Source organism: Nicotiana tomentosiformis, chromosome 5 (genome assembly GCF_000390325.3).
Source record: "Nicotiana tomentosiformis chromosome 5, ASM39032v3, whole genome shotgun sequence".
NCBI lineage: Eukaryota > Viridiplantae > Streptophyta > Magnoliopsida > Solanales > Solanaceae > Nicotiana > Nicotiana tomentosiformis.
The window spans coordinates 120,354,953-120,373,365 of NC_090816.1; the positions used below are offsets into that span (position 1 = coordinate 120,354,953).

The 18,413-nt window shown below is 35.6% G+C and overlaps 3 protein-coding genes across 4 annotated transcripts; 1 reads left to right on the forward strand and 2 right to left on the reverse strand.

Annotated features, from left to right (window-relative positions):
* Positions 1-4,661: 4,661 nt before the first annotated feature.
* Positions 4,662-8,205, forward strand: LOC104110508 (pentatricopeptide repeat-containing protein At3g53360, mitochondrial-like). Its single transcript, XM_009620021.4, has one exon. The coding sequence runs from the start codon at positions 4,740-4,742 to the stop codon at positions 6,834-6,836; it is 2,097 nt and encodes a 698-aa protein (XP_009618316.1). The 5' UTR covers positions 4,662-4,739; the 3' UTR covers positions 6,837-8,205.
* Positions 8,206-8,892: 687 nt separating this feature from the next.
* On the reverse strand, positions 8,893-14,987 carry LOC104110509 (histidine-containing phosphotransfer protein 2-like). 2 transcript variants are annotated; one of them, XM_009620022.4, is made up of 9 exons: positions 14,591-14,984; positions 14,405-14,485; positions 13,922-13,999; positions 13,123-13,253; positions 12,981-13,049; positions 12,505-12,576; positions 10,292-10,364; positions 9,226-9,277; positions 8,893-9,143 (listed from the first exon to the last, which is right to left on the reverse strand). In XM_009620022.4, exons 1-8 carry the CDS (start codon positions 14,660-14,662, stop codon positions 9,236-9,238), a joined length of 618 nt encoding a protein of 205 aa, XP_009618317.1. In that variant the 5' UTR covers positions 14,663-14,984; the 3' UTR covers positions 8,893-9,143; positions 9,226-9,235. The 2 variants fall into 2 exon arrangements, with proteins under 2 accessions (XP_009618317.1, XP_009618320.1); XM_009620025.4 differs by lacking the exon at positions 12,981-13,049 and having other exon boundaries at positions 14,591-14,987.
* An 826-nt stretch (positions 14,988-15,813) lies between these two features.
* Positions 15,814-16,503, reverse strand: LOC108947565 (uncharacterized mitochondrial protein AtMg00810-like). Its single transcript, XM_018775708.1, has one exon. The coding sequence runs from the start codon at positions 16,501-16,503 to the stop codon at positions 15,814-15,816; it is 690 nt and encodes a 229-aa protein (XP_018631224.1).
* Between the last annotated feature and the right edge of the window lie 1,910 nt (positions 16,504-18,413).

Here is an 18,413-nt window from a genome sequence, read left to right on the forward strand (position 1 = left end):
ATGCTATTTGAATTATGTGTTTTAATTGTTATTTGAAATATAGCATATTAAATATTAAACTGTCTATTTTCTCCCTGATTTCTATAATAATTTGTTATTTATCATTGTTTGTTTCATAATTAAATCATAATTATTGTATGCTTGTTGTCTTATAATTTTATTTTAATTATTGCATTTATTGGAAAAATTTCTTCTATAAGAATTGATTGAAATGGATATATTGGAGGATCGGGTTGCACGCCGCAACAGACTTATTAAAAGTTAATATTAGAGGATCGGGTTGCACACCGCAACAGACTTATTAAAAAGTTAATATTGGAGGATCGGGTTTGCACGCCGCAACAGACTTATTAAAAGTCAATATTGGGGGGATCGGATTGCACGCCGCAATAGACTTATTGAAAAGTCAATATTGGGGGATCGGATTGCACGCCGCAACAGACTTATTTAAAAGTCTATATATACATTTAATTGAAATAAATATATGACAAACTTGATTAAAAGGAAAATATTGGGATAGCAGGTTGCACGCTGCAACAGAATTGAATGTGAATATATTGTGAGAGTGGGTTGCACGCTGCAACAGAATTGGTTGAAATAATAATGGATTATGACTGCTGGGTTGGCTTCAATTATTATAAATGAGTTACCTGATTTATTTCTATTATTTGTGGTTGTTATTAATATTGTGTACAGGTTAATGTAAATAAACCGTCTTAGCCTCGTCACTACTTCGTCGAGGTTAGGCTCAGCACTTACCAGTACATGAGGTCGGTTGTACTGATACTATACTCTGCACTTCTTGTGCAGATTTCGGAGTTGGTCCCAGCGGCGTGCCATAGACTTGCTCGGATTTCAGCTATTCGAAGGAGACTTGAGGTATAACTGCATGGCGTCTGCAGTTCTGAAGTTCCCGTCTATTTTACTTTAGTTGTGTGTGTATTTCAAGACAGCTTTATTTTATTCAGACCTTTATTTGTATTATTCTAGAATGCTCGTGAATTGTGATACTAATTCTGGGATGGTATTTAGACACCATTATTTTTATGAATTATTTCACTATGTTTCAAACTTTGCTTCCGTCTTTGTTTTCTTGGTTATTAATAATATAAAAATTATTTTAAAAATAGATAATATTACTCTAACGTTGGCTTGCCTAGCAAGTGAAATGTTAGGCGCCATCACAGTCCGAAGGTGGGAATTTCGGGTCATGACAAAGCCTTCCCCTTGGTTCCCACTAGTTTCCCTAGTAATATCTCTATCTATTTGTTCTTTTGATTTCAAAATAGATTTGATATCTTTATAAGAGATATTATCCTTTCCATAAAGTATAGTATCTCTTATATATTTAAATGACTGGGGTAAGAAAATAAGCAATAACACAGCTTGATCCTCATCTTTGATTTCAGCATTTATATTACTTAAATCCATAAGAAGAGAATCAAAATTATCAAGATGTGTAAGTATAGAGGTACCTTCAGCCATACGAAAAGTGTAGAGTTTTTACTTTAGGTAAAGCCTGTTTTCTACTGTTCTTTTCATATATATAGGGTTTTAAGTTTTTCCCATATGCCTTTGGCTGAGCTTTCTGCTGCAACTTCACGCAAAACCTCATTTGAAAGATTTAAAATAATACTTGCTTTTGTTTTTTGTCTATGACGGCAAACTTCTTGTCCGTCATTTTAACCAGCATCTTCTCATTTCCTTGCAGTGCCAAATCTAAGCCATCCTGAATTAGGATAGCTTTTATCTTTAATTGCCACATTTCGAAGTTTGCACTTCGGTCAAATTTATCAACATAAGACTTTGCTAGAGTCATTTTGGCTATTTAAACTAACCCGGTTAGATCTGGCTCTGATACCAATTTGTTAGGATCGGGTTATCGGGTGGTGTGAAATTTAGCCAAACAAAGTTATAGTGACAATAACAAAGACAATGCAAGTTGATAATAACGTCAATTAAAGAAGATAAAGAAGACACAAATTTAACGTGGTTCGGTCAAGGTGACCTACGTCCACAAGCGGAGAGGAGCAATTTCACTATACCAACAAGAGTACAAAAGAGAGTATAAAATTAGTGTAAATACTCTAATTAGTCCCAAATACCCCAAGAGAATAACCTCACAAGATCACTCCAAAGACAGGGTTCACACAAGTGTTTTCCAACACTCACTCTCTTACAAAATACTCTATAATGAAATAAAGGAGGAGAAAGAAAGACAAGTGTGAAAAGCTCTTGAATTAGTGTATTTTCAGATGAGCAGAAGCTCCTCTATTTATAGCAAGAAATCCTTGGCCTAATATTGGATATTATGTCATGACAAATGTCATGATCCATAAATTTTATTATAATGGATATTATGCCATGACAAATAACATAAAAATTTGGCCATATAACACCTATTTTATAACAAGTAGGGCAAGAGAAAATAGAAGGAAGCTTGATTCTTTGCTTTTTTGGATTTAATTAAAAGAAAAGGGGAGATTCTACTTACATATATTATTCTTCGAAGAAAGAAAAAATACTCCCAAAAGTAGATTATACGTGCAAATTATTGCATCATTTAGCTATATTATATAGTATGTATGTAGGTTCCCTCCATCAGCAATGACTCATCTCCTCCCACTATTTCGAGAGTGCTCAACCATAACATACAAACTCTCGTTCATGACCATTTTGTTTCAATGATTGTTATTTATTATAGTGTATCGTATTGTGATTTTAAATATAATATTTATTTTGACTGTTATTTTATTTTTATTGTATTATATCGTTAAATTTATTGTTGTCGATAAAAGACCCCTTTTACGTAACGATCGATTTGATCTGATTGCGTCGTTACTTTATTCTTTTCTCATCTTGCCCTTACTAAAATTCTATTTTACTCTTCATCCTAGCTTTTAATACTTACTCTATCTCATACTTTACTTTTTCTTTGTATTATTGTATACCTATTCTTCAAATTGTTCGTATATGATATTATGAAACGACTGAAAATGTATAATTTATTCAAACATTGTATAGACTAAAATAATACAGTATAATATAATATAATACAATACAATACGATACGTAACAACCATCCAAACAAATTGTTAAGAACGAGTAATTTGAAATCCCAATTATATACGCCAATAGGAATTTAATTTTTTCTCTTACTGAGCTCTTGGTGGAGAAACTAGTTAATATCTCAAAAGGATGTCCTTCATTAATTAGAAAGAGTTCCCTTAAGTATTTTATTATTTTATTTTGCCTTATCTTGAAATAGTAAAAACTATCCAATACAGATTTATTATGGATTATTCTGGTTATCAAATTCTTAAGAGACTAGCTTTTTGTTATCAAAATCCTAATAATACTTTTTTTTTAACCCCTCCCGAATTAGGAGGATCTATAGTGTTTTCACACTTTCCCACCACCATGACTCGAACTCAGGATCTAACGGTCGCAGGTGAAAGTTTTTTACCAACTGCTCACTTGTCCAAATCCTAATAATACGCGAGGCATTAGTTAGTTGTTAACCTAAAACCTATATAAACATGGAATTGTAGAGAGCTACTTACAAAATTTTCTAATATCCTCCCCTTTCTCCTATCTTTTCTAAGCTGGGTTTTCTTCCTTGAGATTATAATAAGGGATTCAATAATTACAAAGTACCTGAAAACGTACCCAAAAATAACTTCTCATTGGCAATTACTGTAAGTGGGAGATGACGACAAGGACATAACTGCACAAATTAATAAATTAAATACTATAAACAGTGTAAAAAGGAACTCATTTTTTAGGGTGTGAAAACCAGAAATGGGCAAGTTGAAAGGGGTGTATATGTATTAAGACAATCATGATAATTAAGCATCTTCTGATTTGCTCCACAATTTGGTTAGAGAAAAAATATACTAATTCTTGAAATTAAGGTGATTAATTTAAAGTCACTAAACTTTTATTATTGTTAGGTGGGATGTATTGTGTGCATGTACCACAAGAAATTATAAGACTCTTTCACTAGCTCGTGAATGATTGATAAAATTTTTAAAATTTCAAGTGGCTAACATGAAATGTTATAACTTATTTTAGTGAAAATCTAAAAGAATTAAGTTAGACATTAATTAATAGGCTAACTAACACGATTCAATGATAAGAAGTGATGAGCCAATTTCCTTAAGACAAAAATACTAATCCATAAGTCATTAAAACAATAAAAATAATACTAACCATTTAAACTCCTGGTCAAGTAATAACTTACATTCTGACATCATTAGGCAAAATTATATATTCCCAAAGTTTGAGAGAAATTATATAGCCTAATAGTCTGTTTGGCCAAATTTTCTTTTTGGATCAAAAGTGTTTTTTTTTTTTTTTTTTACCAAAAGTGTCTTTTTCCAAAAATTGAGAGTGTTTGACCAAGCTTTTAGAAAAAAAAATATTTTTGAGTAAAAGGAAAAGTAGTATTTGAGAAGCAGAAAAAAGTAGTTTTTCTTCGAAATCATTTTTCTGAAAAATACTTTTGAGAAAAATATATTTAGAAACAGTTTTTAAAAATTTGGCCAAATACTAATTACTGCTCAAAAATATTTTATTTATCACCAAAAGTACTTTACTTTTTGAGAAAAATACTTTTCAAAATAAATTGATTTTAAAAGTTTGGTCAAACAGATTATAACTTTATTTAGGAGTCTAAAATTTTGAAATTATATTTCACATTTTCACTGTAGTCATTATTACTCTGTATATTTTCTTTCATGTCCATTAGTCAACTTCTTCGGGCATGCACCAACTCAAAATCCCTGCTCAATGGCAAGGCAGTCCATGCACAGCTACTCAAATTTGGGTCCAAACCTGACGTTTACATAAACAATCACTTGCTCGTCATGTACCTAAAACTCAATCAGTTCGCTGATGCCCAACAACTGCTCGACAGAATGCCTGAAAGAAACATCATTTCCTGGACAACGTTGATTTCCACATATTCTCAAAAGGGTATGTCGGAAAAAGCTTTGGGTTGTTTTAGATCAATGGTTCTTGAAGATGGGTTTGCTCCAAATGGTTATACATATGTAGCTGCTTTATCAGCTTGCACTAGTTTAGGAGCTGAAAGAACAGGGAAGGAGTTACATGGGAGGATGTATAGAACTGAGGAGAGCCTTAATAGTTTTGTGACTAATTGTTTGGTTAATTTTTATGGCAAATGTGGGTTGTTGAAGTCAGCAAGACTGGTATTTGATGGCATTTTGGAACCCAATTCTGTTACTTGGGCTTCTCTCATTTCTTGTTATTGCCATTGTGGGGAGTATCAAGAAGGATTGATGATTTTCTTGTTGGCTTTGAGGGTAGGGGGGATAGTGAACGAGTTTTTCTGTGGGAGTGTTTTGAATGCTTGTGCTGCTATGAAAACTTTGCAACTTGGGATGCAAATTCATAGTCTGATTGTCAAGTCTGGTTTTGGGATGGATCAGTTTTTGGTGACTGGTTTGATTGATTTTTATGCAAAATGTGGTGTATTAGACTTGGCACGTCGAGCTTTTGATGAGGCAGATGCACGGGAATTGCATGCTTGGACTGCAATGATTGGTGGCTGTGTGCAGTTAGGGAGTGGAAGAGAGGCCATTGACCTTTTCTGTAAGTTGCTTTCCTCAGACTTGAAACCAAGTGAGAGAACTTTTTCTTCAGTTCTTGGAGCTTTTGCTGATGTAAAAGGAGTTCGAGTTGGGAAACAGATCCATTGCCGGATTGTAAAATTGGGATTCGACTCATTTAGTTTCGTATGCAATGCTTTGATGGACCTTTACTCCAAGAGTGACCTGTTTGACGAATCATTAAAGCTCTTTCAAGAAATGAAAGAACATGATGTTGTTAGCTGGAATACGCTAATTGCTGGATGTGTGAGCTCAGGTCGGTATGAAGATGCTATGAGATTTCTCAAGGAGATGTTGCTTGAGGGTTTCGAAGCGAGTCTTTACACCTACTCTAGCATTTTGAGCATTTGTGGGGATTTACCTGCTATTGAATGGGGCAAGCAATCTCATTGTCGTGTTCTGAAGCCTGGATTTGATTCCAATGTGGTTGTTGGGAGCACCCTCATTGATATGTATGCTAAATGTGGACGACTTGGAGACGCTCGTAGAGTTTTTGACATCCTTCCTATGAAAAACTTGGTATCTTGGAACACCATGCTTGTAGGATATGCGCAACATGGGTTTGGGAAAGAAGCTTTAGAGATTTATGCTACTATGCAAAATAGTGGGATTAAACCTAATGATATCACATTTCTTGGAGTATTATCTGCCTGTGGACACGTTGGACTTTTAGATGAGGGACTTCATCACTTCAATAGTATGACCCAGGTGTATGGAATCACTCCAAGGACAGATCACTTGGCGTGTATAGTGAGTCTATTTGCTCGCAAAGGACAGACAAAAGAAGCTTATGGTTTTATAAAGAGCTTTCCAGGGGAACCAGATAAGGTGGTGTGGCGGTGCCTCTTGTCTGGTTGCAAAGCTAACAGAGACTTCATCTTGGGGAAATATGCCGCTGAAAAGATTTTAGGTATCGATCCAGATGATACTTCAGCCTATATCGTATTGTCTAATATCTATGCGGAATTACAGATGTGGGATGAAACGGCCAAGATGAGAAAGCTGATAAAGGAGAAATCATTAAAGAAGGAGACTGGATATAGTTGGACTGAGTTGCAGAATAAAATATATACATTCTCTGCATGTAATATTATGTCCCTTCAGGAAAGCTATCTGCAGCAAGTTTTGACTGGATTGACGGCCCAATTGTTTGATTCAGGATATGTGCCTGAGGTCATGTTCTCATTGCAGTTTGAGGAGTAAGTATACAAGATATCTGAATAGATTCATCTACCAATGATTGACAGGTGACAATTAAGTAGAATAAATATTTAATTAGTTCTTGGCTGGAATCTCTGTGTGAGAGGTCGACAATGTTAACTCCATGACTTCAATATGTCTCAAGCAAACTCGGTCTCAAGCCCGAATTGTGGAGAAGGATTGCAGTAGGTTGACAGGCAGCATAGAGATAGTCTAACCATGATAACTCCTCTCGGTAGATACAAGAGGATTCATTCAATCGACCCCAACTAGTTTACTGTTGAGGCGTAGTTGATTGACTATTGAGAGGTCAATAAATTTTTAAACCCGAGCTCTGACTGTAGTTAGCAACACATCCATTCTTCGGCTTACTCCAGTTGACCATTCCAAAGATAGTGATGCCCTAGCTGATATGAGCTTGCCTCCTCCTTGGGTTCAAATTTGAGTCGCATCTCTTTTTAAGAAATAATAGTCCCTGGTGTATGCATAAAAAGGGCAGCCTGGTGCACTAAGCTCCCGCTATGCGCGGAGTGCAGGGAAGGGCCGGACTACAAAGGTCTATTGTACGCAGCCTTACCCTGCATTTCTGCAAGAGGCTGTTTACACAGCTTGAACCAGTGACCACCTGGTCACATGGCAACAACTTTACCTGGTGTATGCATAATAGTCCCTGGTGTATGCATACTAGCGGAAAAAGCCCATGTAAAGCTGCCACTGATATTTTACAATCAGACTTCCATGGTTCTTCCAACTGGTTCTTCTTGATTACATCTCATGGTGTGAAGCTTCAGGTAAAGGTCAGTCAGGGCTTGAGTCCGCTCTCTTCAACCAATTCACCTGTACCAAATGTACCATAGCTGTGATATTCTTCACTTGAGGACAATACCTCCCTAATGTTGAGTAATCTTTGGCGTGTGCATTTGAAATGGAAATCCCAGCAAATGCTGAAAACTTTCTCAAGGTTAAGAGAGATTTACAAGTAGTTCTCTTAGCGTTCAATCAGTTTTGTTACACTTTCGTGTCTAAATGGTGTCCTGAATACCATTAGAAAGATGCAGGCATACAAATTAATACCTGAAGTTATTCAGATCAATACCACTTTTTTCGAGGAAACTCACGAAGTTGTCCAGTTTATCCTCCTCGAGCACAAACTTATTGTCAACTGTATGCTGACGCAGACTGAAACAGAAGATTCATTTCTCAATCATCATAGGGAAAGGAAGTCCCGAGTAAAACATGTCTTATGTGGTTGAAAGCACAAATTATTTCTTTCCCTTTCTTGCTAATAACTTGTTGAAAATATTTCCTTATCTATTTGATAGACAAGTTTGGTGCAATTTTATTTTTTGACAGAAGCTTCTTGAAAGCACAAGCATTGAGTCCCCATTTCATCCATTTGAGAAGCTCTTTCATTCCCTAGTTGTATAACTTTCTCTTCGGACATGGACTCTATGCTGGAGACCACTTATACAAGTGTAAACTTCTATAAATTGAAGAGAGCAACCATTAACAAAAAGGACAATATGTTTTTTGGACTCATGTGTTTTTCTGTAAGAGGTGGTCTAGTACATATGAACAAATAAATAAGTGCTTGATTCTCCAATAAGAGGACACAACCATTTTAACTTCATTTGATCCTTGTCTTATACAGTTCCTTTATCGGGAAGTTCGACAGCATTTACAGTTCAAAAAATAATTTGCAAGACAATTTGACGTTTGGCTTTCAAGAAAAGGGTCAAGGCTAACCGCGAAAGTGTGATCTTTTCATCCTTTTAGGCCTTCCATAAATACCTAACAAAACGAATAGTGTAATAATTAATAAAGCTCACTTAAAAAAGATAATTTTTTTAACCTATATGTCACAGAAGGGTTTAAGCCATGGAAGTAGCCACTAATGCTTGCATTAGGTTAAGCTGTCTACATCACACCCTTAGGATGCGACTCTTCCCTAGATCTTGCGGGAACGCGGGATGGCTTGTGCACAACTTAAAAAAGATATTTTAAAATACTCTTACTATCTTGCTTCGCAGCTTGACTTTTCAACCATAAAAGAACACGGTACAATAAAACAAGATAAAATAAATGAAGATACTGTAATTGTCTTATACAAAACAGTTGCACCTGTATGGTAATTAAAAAAGTTTAAACATTGTTATTTTTCATAGCTTTTCTAGCAGTAGAATTGTAAAGCACATTCTTTGTTCTTCAGATTTGGAAACCTAAGCAGCTTTCTCAAGCTCTCCAACGTTATAATTGATTCTTGAAACGATGTCCATGATTCGGCCTTTCCTTGATTCCCCATCTTTAGATCTGGAAGCAAAAAGCATTACACACAAATATTAAAAAAAAGGGAAGTACAGAATATTACGGTTACTTAGGATGAGAGAATCACCAGTGACAGATCATGACTCTGAGCTGTCAGCAGAAACGATTTCCTTCTCAAGCTTCATTTACATGCAAAGAAGAATGTTACTTATTAGACAATTTACACAAACTTCTACTAGCATTACAGTTGAAAACAAAAATGCAAGAAGAAATTAGGTTGATTACTCTATAAAACCTCCTCTGAAATTGAATGGTTTAGTCTTAAATACGAGCAAAATTCTTATTTATCATGATTAGCATTTCGGCAAGCAGCAGCAGTTTCCTGACTAACAAAAGCATACTCTCATAATTTAAGAGCCAAAATTAGTAACTTCAGGTTCTCTCGGAATACCACCAGAATAGTAAATTTATCAAGTATCTCAAAGTGCCGCATCCATGGTAACTCTCATGCGTGCTAAAAAGGCTTTATATAATCCTAATTGAGGTTTCTGTCTCCTGTTATATTATTAACTTTCCTCTAGCTATGTTCACATGATGAAATGCAGAAATGACATAATCAAGAAACAGAGGGAAAAAAGGAAAATTTGATATAGTTCTTAGGGACATCTTAGAGTGGGATCTAGTAGGAAATGTACGAAAGCCAACATTGCATAGCATAGTACTATAGGAGTAAAAGATAAAAGTAGAATGTAACTTTGATCAGGATAATCTCAAGAGGTTATAATTTTAGGTTCATTACTTCTGTCAGCTGACAGCAATATAATCTTCAGGATTATAATGAGTTAACTGCATTACAGAGGGATTATAGTATTAGAGCAATGCAATATAACAAACCATACAACAGAGACATACAATTGTGTCAGAAGAAATTTGATAGATGGTTAAATAGTGATTAAAATAAGTTAAAGAAAATCATATTAAGCTGCTTTAGAATTATTCATGAAAGACCTTACTTCTACACCTGTTAGAAAGATTGATATAGAATAGGTGTATTCGTAAGTGAAAGTTAATGTAATTTGCCCAGACATCTACGGGCAGCTCATGAAGAAGCTGGATTCTCCGGTATTACCAGATGACACAGTTGAAAAGTCACCGACGACTTAAGAGTAAATGTAGACATGACAATATAGTACCTGCATAATGCTTTCCAACTTGCTCTGAAGATCACGATATTCTCGATTGATGTTTCTTAATATCCGCAAACACCTACAGAGCCAAGGGGAAACGTTTTGTCAGATAACCACTTAGACGTTTGGAATATGTTATATGAAAACAATGAAATATTATTTGCAAATCAATGACTGTTTTACAATTTTGTCCATTATATCAACTTCAACTTGAAATAGAGAATTTGAAGTTTGAAAACTGGTTTGAGGACAAACTTCAACTTTTATCCAACTGAAGTTCATGTCCGGACACAATTTTTTTTTCCAAATACTCTATTTCAACTTCAACTTCAAATACTCAGTTGTTTCAACTTCACCCAAATATAGTCCAAACGGGACGTCTTCGTGATATTTGCAAATTAGGATGACCAACAAGATGATTCTCACAGAGGGTGGTTAATGATTTTTCTTGTTAGAGAAAGCACACTCCTATCATGTAAATCTATGCTTTGAAAAAGAAAAGATTCCAAATGGTAATGAAATTCTAACCATAATAAGAAAAGTTAATGCTGAAACGATTCTACGTCACAAAAAAAACCAAGCAACAAGATTAGTACCATTCTGATCATTGCAAAATGATTAATACATCCTCTCTCACAACTAACATCCACACAGATGTAGGTCAAAAACCACGCAGACAAGTATGCATGAGGATACAATAGAGTAACCCACTCGGACAACCACCACTTCCAGTAACCAGAACAGCCAAAACTTCATTGAATTCTAGATCTTCCTATGAGGGAACATAGAATGCAGGTGACATGTCACCCAACACAATACTAAATGACTCGAGACATTTAACGTCTTTCTCTTTTCTTTCCTTTTTTTGTGCATTAAGGGAAAGAAAAAGCTTTTGATGCAGACAATTCTGGCAAAAGGAAACAGGTGTATCTCTCAGGTAAAAGTCTAAAGTCCATGGATATGCACCTGACTTCCTCAAGAAAACTACCCCAAGGTGTGCTCCTGAGTGCCCTCAAACAATTAAGCTTTCTCCTTAATCCCTCAAACAATTAAGCTTTCTCCTTAATCTCATAATATAATTACTAGTTACCTCCAGACAGGACCTTATAGATAAAATAGATGGATCCACTCAATCTTTCTTTCTTTTTTACTTTTTTCAACTGAAATGTAGAGTGTTCTAATATATCATGCACCAAGCAGGGATTTGAATCCAGGATTTTTAAGGAGTTTTCTTCACAGAACCTTTCTGTCCTAATCAGAAAAATAGTTGCGAGAAACAGTCATCCACCTTTAACATGAAAGGAAACAAGAAGCAGAAGAGCTCACCAGCAAAGGTTCCAATTTTTTTCTCCTGGACTATGCTGAATCTATACACATCTTCAGAATACCTTGAACAAATGTTTGATTTTCTTTTTTCTTTATATATATAATCTCTACTAATATACATCACATCTTAAAAGAGTCCGCCCTTGTCTCTCAATCTTAATATTAAGTGAAAAGAAACAATATATAAAGCAAGATCACAGTTGTGCAATATTCTTACATGAATAAGAAAGAACGTTTTCTTAAACATCTTTTCCCACATCTAGACCCGCACTATATCCTAAAGTTGTTCTTAAATAAAGTGCTCATACATCTTGTAAAAGCCCTGTCTCCCAGCCTTATCACAAGAAGGAAAAAGAAGCAATAATAAGCATCACACTGGTTATGCAGTTTGCTTACATGTAGAAGAACCTTTTTAAACATTCTTAGCCCACGTGAAAAACTAGAATTACAATTTGTCCTCCTTTTGTCAGCATAAGTGTTAAACAGAGTGAGTTGCTAGATTTCTTTTTTCCATGAAAGGAAAATGAAAGTAAAAGATTAAGGGGTTCAATGGCCATAAAATGCATGGGGTTGCAGGCAAGATGAAACTCAATTTTCCTTTTCTTATATTTGCCTGTTCAAGGGAATGCATTCTAAACTGTCTACCTAAATGGAAGCTATGGTAACAAAAAGCCAAGTACAATTAAGTTCTCTAAACCATTAGTTTTCCATCTCCATCAAAACTAAATCAATGCCAGTGAGATACCACAAGATCCCTACATTTTTTAGATGAATAAGGACATGTATTAAACAGCTTCCAATTCAAACAGATTACCTAACAAGCAAGTCAATCGTAAAACCTAAAGAACAAGGAGTTGTATACAAATATCAAGCTGATGAAGAAACAATCATACTCATCCTTGGATTTCTTGTCAACAGCCTTGGAAAAATCAGAACATACATTCGTAATCTTACAGGCTCCAAGGCTGCAAAATAAGTTGAGCAGTATCATTAGAATCATTCCTATAGCAAGTAATTATAGAGGCAAAGGCTAACCCAAGATTCCAGCTGTGGCATATTCAACAAAAGATTGATGATCCACTTGCAGAGAGTTTTCCGTGGAAAAAGTATTGATAAATCCTCGGTAAGATATGAGAGATAGTAATGTTTAGATTAAAAAAATTACAAAACGGCTTCTTTCTGATAAAACAAAATCAATCAACTATGCCTCGTCGCAAACTAGTTAGTGTTTCCTATTTGAATCCTCTCTGCCCATTCTGTGTTAATGATGCAATGTATATAACTTTTAGACCGTGTTGCAAATATCAAGTATCTAAATAAGCTTTAAGTGGAAGAACATTTATGGCTACTTTAACAAAATACAACTTACCATGCAGAACTTCCTTTCAGCTTGATACAATGCTCAATTAAAACATCAAAGTCCACAACTGGTGACTCACTAAAATTAAAGAAAGAAAGTAACACAAATCAACAACTGTAGGTCAAAACATATCAACACGACAAGAACATACAGGGCCTCAGCCATGTCACGCATAACAGTGCGAGCATCGGATAAAAAGCTTGGAATTAGCTCCAGGAAGAAATAAGGACCGTTGTCCTCCTTCAACGAGTAGCAAATTTGGAAATAGCTATCAACCAAACCCTGCAAAAGTCATCCCCAATGATTGATATACCTTTAACATTTCCACGTCATTTAATAATACAAAAACTCAAGCAAACACCTCAAAGAAGGATCTTTGTCTTTACGTGAACCTAGAAAAACTACTAATGCACATAAATTTTAAGCCTACACTGTAGATTTCTACGAGGATAAGCATTGACACAACGACGGAATTACTCAATGTCTCAATAGTGACATGTAAGTCACCGTTTCAAGGCATTAAAACAGCCTCTTTGCTAAATGCAAGACACGGCTGCAAAATGTTATTAGTCCACTCTCCGCTTACCACACTAATCGAGGAGGAATTTGTGCAAGAGCTATTTAAGAGTTAAGACAATAGACAATTCAGGTTCAAAAATTAGAAGAAAAAAATTATACTCCTTCCTCTGTTCCAATTTATGTAGCATATTTTCCTTTTTAGTATATCCAAAAAGGAATGTCATACTTTCTTATATAGAAATAATTTAAATTTAAATTTCTCATTTTACCCTTAATGCAATGCCACACAAGTGTCTATGGCTTGTTCATAAACCACAAGTTTTAAAAGCTTTTCTTTCTCTCTTAAACTCTATGCGCGGTAAAACAATGCCATATAAATTGGGAAAAGGGGGAATAGAAAACTACCAGAAAATGCAGTGTCATTGGTATACCTCATCCTCAAGGGACTGAATGCGGTCAAGTAGTTGTTGAACGAGTGCGCCTTTATCCATTTTCTGGCAATTGGAAACCTAGAAATAGCAGAGAAAAATGAGAGTTGCTGTGACATTAAGAGAGAGACCAAGCGTAGCACATATAATTAAACTGTAATCTCTGTCTCTAACCATATCATTAAACTTATACCAAAAAAACAAGAAATAAACACCTTACAAAAGGATCTCTTCAGTAGATGAACTTTGACTAAATTTTACAATGAAAAATAATTGGATTCTAACTAAAACAAAAAAGAATTAAGTACTAGCAAACATAAAGGATTAACTATAGAGCTTCTCTATACGTAACTTGAAGATCACATGTTTGATGCACTGTAACGGCCTTCACGCATAAATGCAAGTGAGAATTTAAGGTTCGAAATTACAGAATTACTGTAAAAAAAAAAAAAAATGTTTCTAGAATATGCAGTGCAAATGACGTACCTCATTTTCGAGAGACTGATAGATATCACCAAGTAGTTGTTGGCTGAATACGTCATCATCCATTTTCTCGCATTCCATATCCTAAAAACAGCACAAAAACGTGTATATCTTTCACAAAACAAAAAAAAAAAAAAGGAAAAATGATATGGTAGAAAGTTCTAGAAAGTTCGGACGCCATTGACGTACCTCTTCTTCCATTGACTCCTGGACACGATCAAGGAGTTTGTGATTGAATGCTTCTTTATTATCCATTTTCATCAATTAAAAACTCAAAAATTGCAGAGGAAACTGAAGCTGAGTTGTGTAACATCTCTTTATATACAAAATTGACACACAGATTTCATGAATATGGTGGTTTTGGTAAGAGGTTGAAGGAGACAAATTAAACAGCTTAATTCTTCCCAAAACCCTATAGTTTGGCTGTTGCGTTTTCTGTTTGGTTCAAATTTTTGGCTCTCTAGCAGCAGGCTATTTATTGTTGCCTTATATGGAAGAAAATGACGAAACTGATTAATGACCGTCTTTCGAACTCTATTTTTCCTTTTTTGGTTTTACTTCTCTCAACCTTATTCAATTATTTTTCCTTTTTTGCTTTACCAAAGTCAAGGAAAGTAACCTGAATTCTGAATTTTAGAACAATAATTTTAATATTTATATATAGTTAATTGGATTTAAATATTAATAATTGGGTTCTAAATTTATTTTTTAACACAAATATACTATTTGAACAAAAGCTACTGGATTCGGCTGAACACATATTTCAGCTTCTAGCTCCGCCCCGTTAGCTGCCATGGATATGGAAATCAAAGCTAGAAGAAGAATCTGGAAGAAGAGGAAATCAGAGAAGAGCTACATGCATTTCTGAAAAACTAAACAACTATACAGAGTCGACTACTACTTATAACAACCTAACCGACTTACTTAACTTTCAACTAACTAACTCTCTAACTCTAGTTTAATATTACATTAAAATTAACCACAGTTAGCTACTAGATTATTGCTCAGTTGCTGATTAACAATCCCCCTCAAGCTGATGGTTGATACAAGTTCTTCAACCCTAGTTTGTTCGGCAGCTGTTCATGTTGAGCTTTTCCCAAACCTTTGGTAAGTATATCTGCTAGTTGGTCTTCAGTATTAACATACTCAGTTTTTAGCAGACCTTGACTCAGCTTCTCTCTCACAAAGTGGCAATCTATGTCAATGTGTTTTGTCCTCTCATGAAAGATTAGATTTGCTGCAATTTGGATTGCTGCTTTACTATCACATGTCAGAGTTATAGGGAGTTCAACTTTGACACCAAGTTCACTAAACAGTCCTACTAGCCAGGTGACTTCTGCTGCGCATGATGCCATGCTCCTAAACTCAGCTTCTGCAGAACTTCTGGATAAAGTACTCTACTTCTTGGATTTCTAGGATATCAATGCACTTCCAAACTTTACCAAATACCATGTGACTGATCTCCTAGTTTGTATACATGCCCCCCAGTCTGAGTCACAATAGGCACTTAATTGATTTGCAGATTCTGCAGGCAAGAACAACCCCAGTCCAGGAGCCTCTTTTATGTACTTTACAACTCTTAGTGTTGCTTCCATGTGAGAGATTTTAGGACAATGCATATACTGACTAATAACCTGAACTACAAATGCAATATCATGTCTTATCATAGTGAGATACAACAATCTTCCAATGAGCCTTTGATAAGCACCAGGATTGTTAAGAACTTCATCTACCTGAGTGTTGTCATTCTTGAAGCAGTTATCATACTCCACTAAAGTTAACTTCTGATTCAGCTCTAGTGGTGTTCCAGCTGGTTTTGCACCACTCAAACCTGACTCAGAAATTATCTCTAAGGCATATTTTCTTTGACACATAAGGATTCCTCTCTTGGACCTTGCAAACTCAATCCCTAAAAAGAACTTAAGTTCTCCTAGATTTTTCATTTTGAACCTCTTCTTGAGGTCTGATCTAGTACTACATAATAGTTGTTGGTTGCTCCCAGTGATCAGAAGATCATCAACATATACCAATATGACAACTATATCATCCCCAGCCTTCTTTGTAAACAAAGAGTAACCATAGTGACTTTGTTGAAAACCCATGTTGAGTAGAGCTTATGTCAGCTTCATATTCCACTGTCTAGGTGCCTGCTTAAGCCCATAAAGGGACTTATGTAGTTTGCAGACCTTCCTATAAGTCTCCCCCTGTCTAGCAAACCCCTCAGGCAATTGCATATAGACTTCTTCAGTGAGATCTCCATTGAGAAAGGTATTGTGGACATCCATTTGAAAAATCAACCAATGTCTTGAGGCTGTTAAGGCAATAACAGACCTAACAATCACTATCTTGGCCACAGGGGAGAAAGTTTCTCCATAATCCAAGTCTTCTTTCTGGCTATAACCTTTAGCCACTAGCCTGGCTTTAAACCTCTCTACTTCACCAAATGCTTTGTACTTAATTTTGTAAACCCACCTGCAACCAATAGGAGTCTTCCTAGATGAAAAATCTACAATACTCCAAGTGTGATTATCCTCAAAGGCTGCAATTTTCAACTTCATTGCTGTTATCCACTTAGGATCAGCTGCAGCTTCTTTGAAGGAAGTTGGTTCTGAAATAGCTGAATAGGTTGCAAGAGCTTTCTTATAGGATGGAGTGACATGAGAGTAGTCCACATAGGAAGAGATAGGATAAGTGCATTTAGAGCCTTTAGAAGTAGTGACATAGTCTTGCAGCCACAGAGGTGGCTTGCTTGGTCTAGATGATCTTCTGTGTTCTGTAGGAATCTCATCAGCTTGTTGAGGAAACACAAGTGTATTATGACTGAGATCACGCAATTGACCAACAACAGACGGAGTTGTAGAAGCAGCTTCTTCTGAGTTTGTTGCAGAGTGAGGGGCTCCCTGAGAAGAGTGTGCAGGCAACTGATTTGAACTAGTATCAATGGACACTTCTATTACTTGTGGTGTAGGGGAAGGAGAAGTGATTTTGCTCAGAGTAGGAGATAACAAATCTAGGATAGGGAATACAGGAGTTCCAGTAGATGTTGCATGCTTGAAGGGAAAAATATTCTCTTGAAACACAACATTCATGTTGACTATGAATGTTCTTGAATGCAAAGTGTACAACAAATACCCATTTTGAGTGGAGGAGTATCCTAAGAACACAACAGGTATTGCTCTGGGTGAGAACTTATCCAGCACTTGAGGTATGGTGGCATAACATAAACAGCCAAAAACTTTGAGATGAGGCAATGAAGGAGGGTGCAAATACAGCATCTCAAATGGTGATTTGTATCCAACAACTTTAGAAGGCAGTCGATTAAGTAAGTATACTGTTGTAGCAACACATTCTCCCTAAAATCGTAAAGGTACAGCAGGTTGGAATCTGAGTGATCTAGCTATTTCCAAGATGATCTTGTGTTTCCTTTCTGCCACCCCATTCTGTTGGGGTGTAGAAACACATGTGCTTTGATGTAAAATACCAAGACTAGATAGTAGACTCTTAAACTCAGTACTGAAAAATTCACTTTCATTATCAGTTCTTAGAACTTTTACAGCAGTAGAGAAGACATTTTTTGCTTGATTAAGAAAATCTCTTAGAACTACAATAACATCTGACTTAGAGTGTAGTAAGAAGATCCAAGTATACCTCGTATAGTCATCAACTATTGTGATAAAATATCTCTTACCATCATGTGTGGGCACTCTATAAGATCCTCATATATCACAGTGAACTAGTTCAAACACTAATTTTGTAGTGGTACTGCTTAGCTGGAAGGGCAACTTAGTTTGTTTGGCTACAGGACAGACAGTACAATGATGAGAATCAATTGTTGTGAGTTTGCTTAGTGTTTATACTCTCTTTATTATATCTAAAGGAGCATGTCCTAACCTTCTATACCACAAAGTGCTAGAAATAGAAGTACATGAAGATACTGACATAGTATTTACTGTGTTAACATACTTATTTGTTGCCTGATGTAGATCTTGTTTTGAGGTGCCTCCTTGCAGAA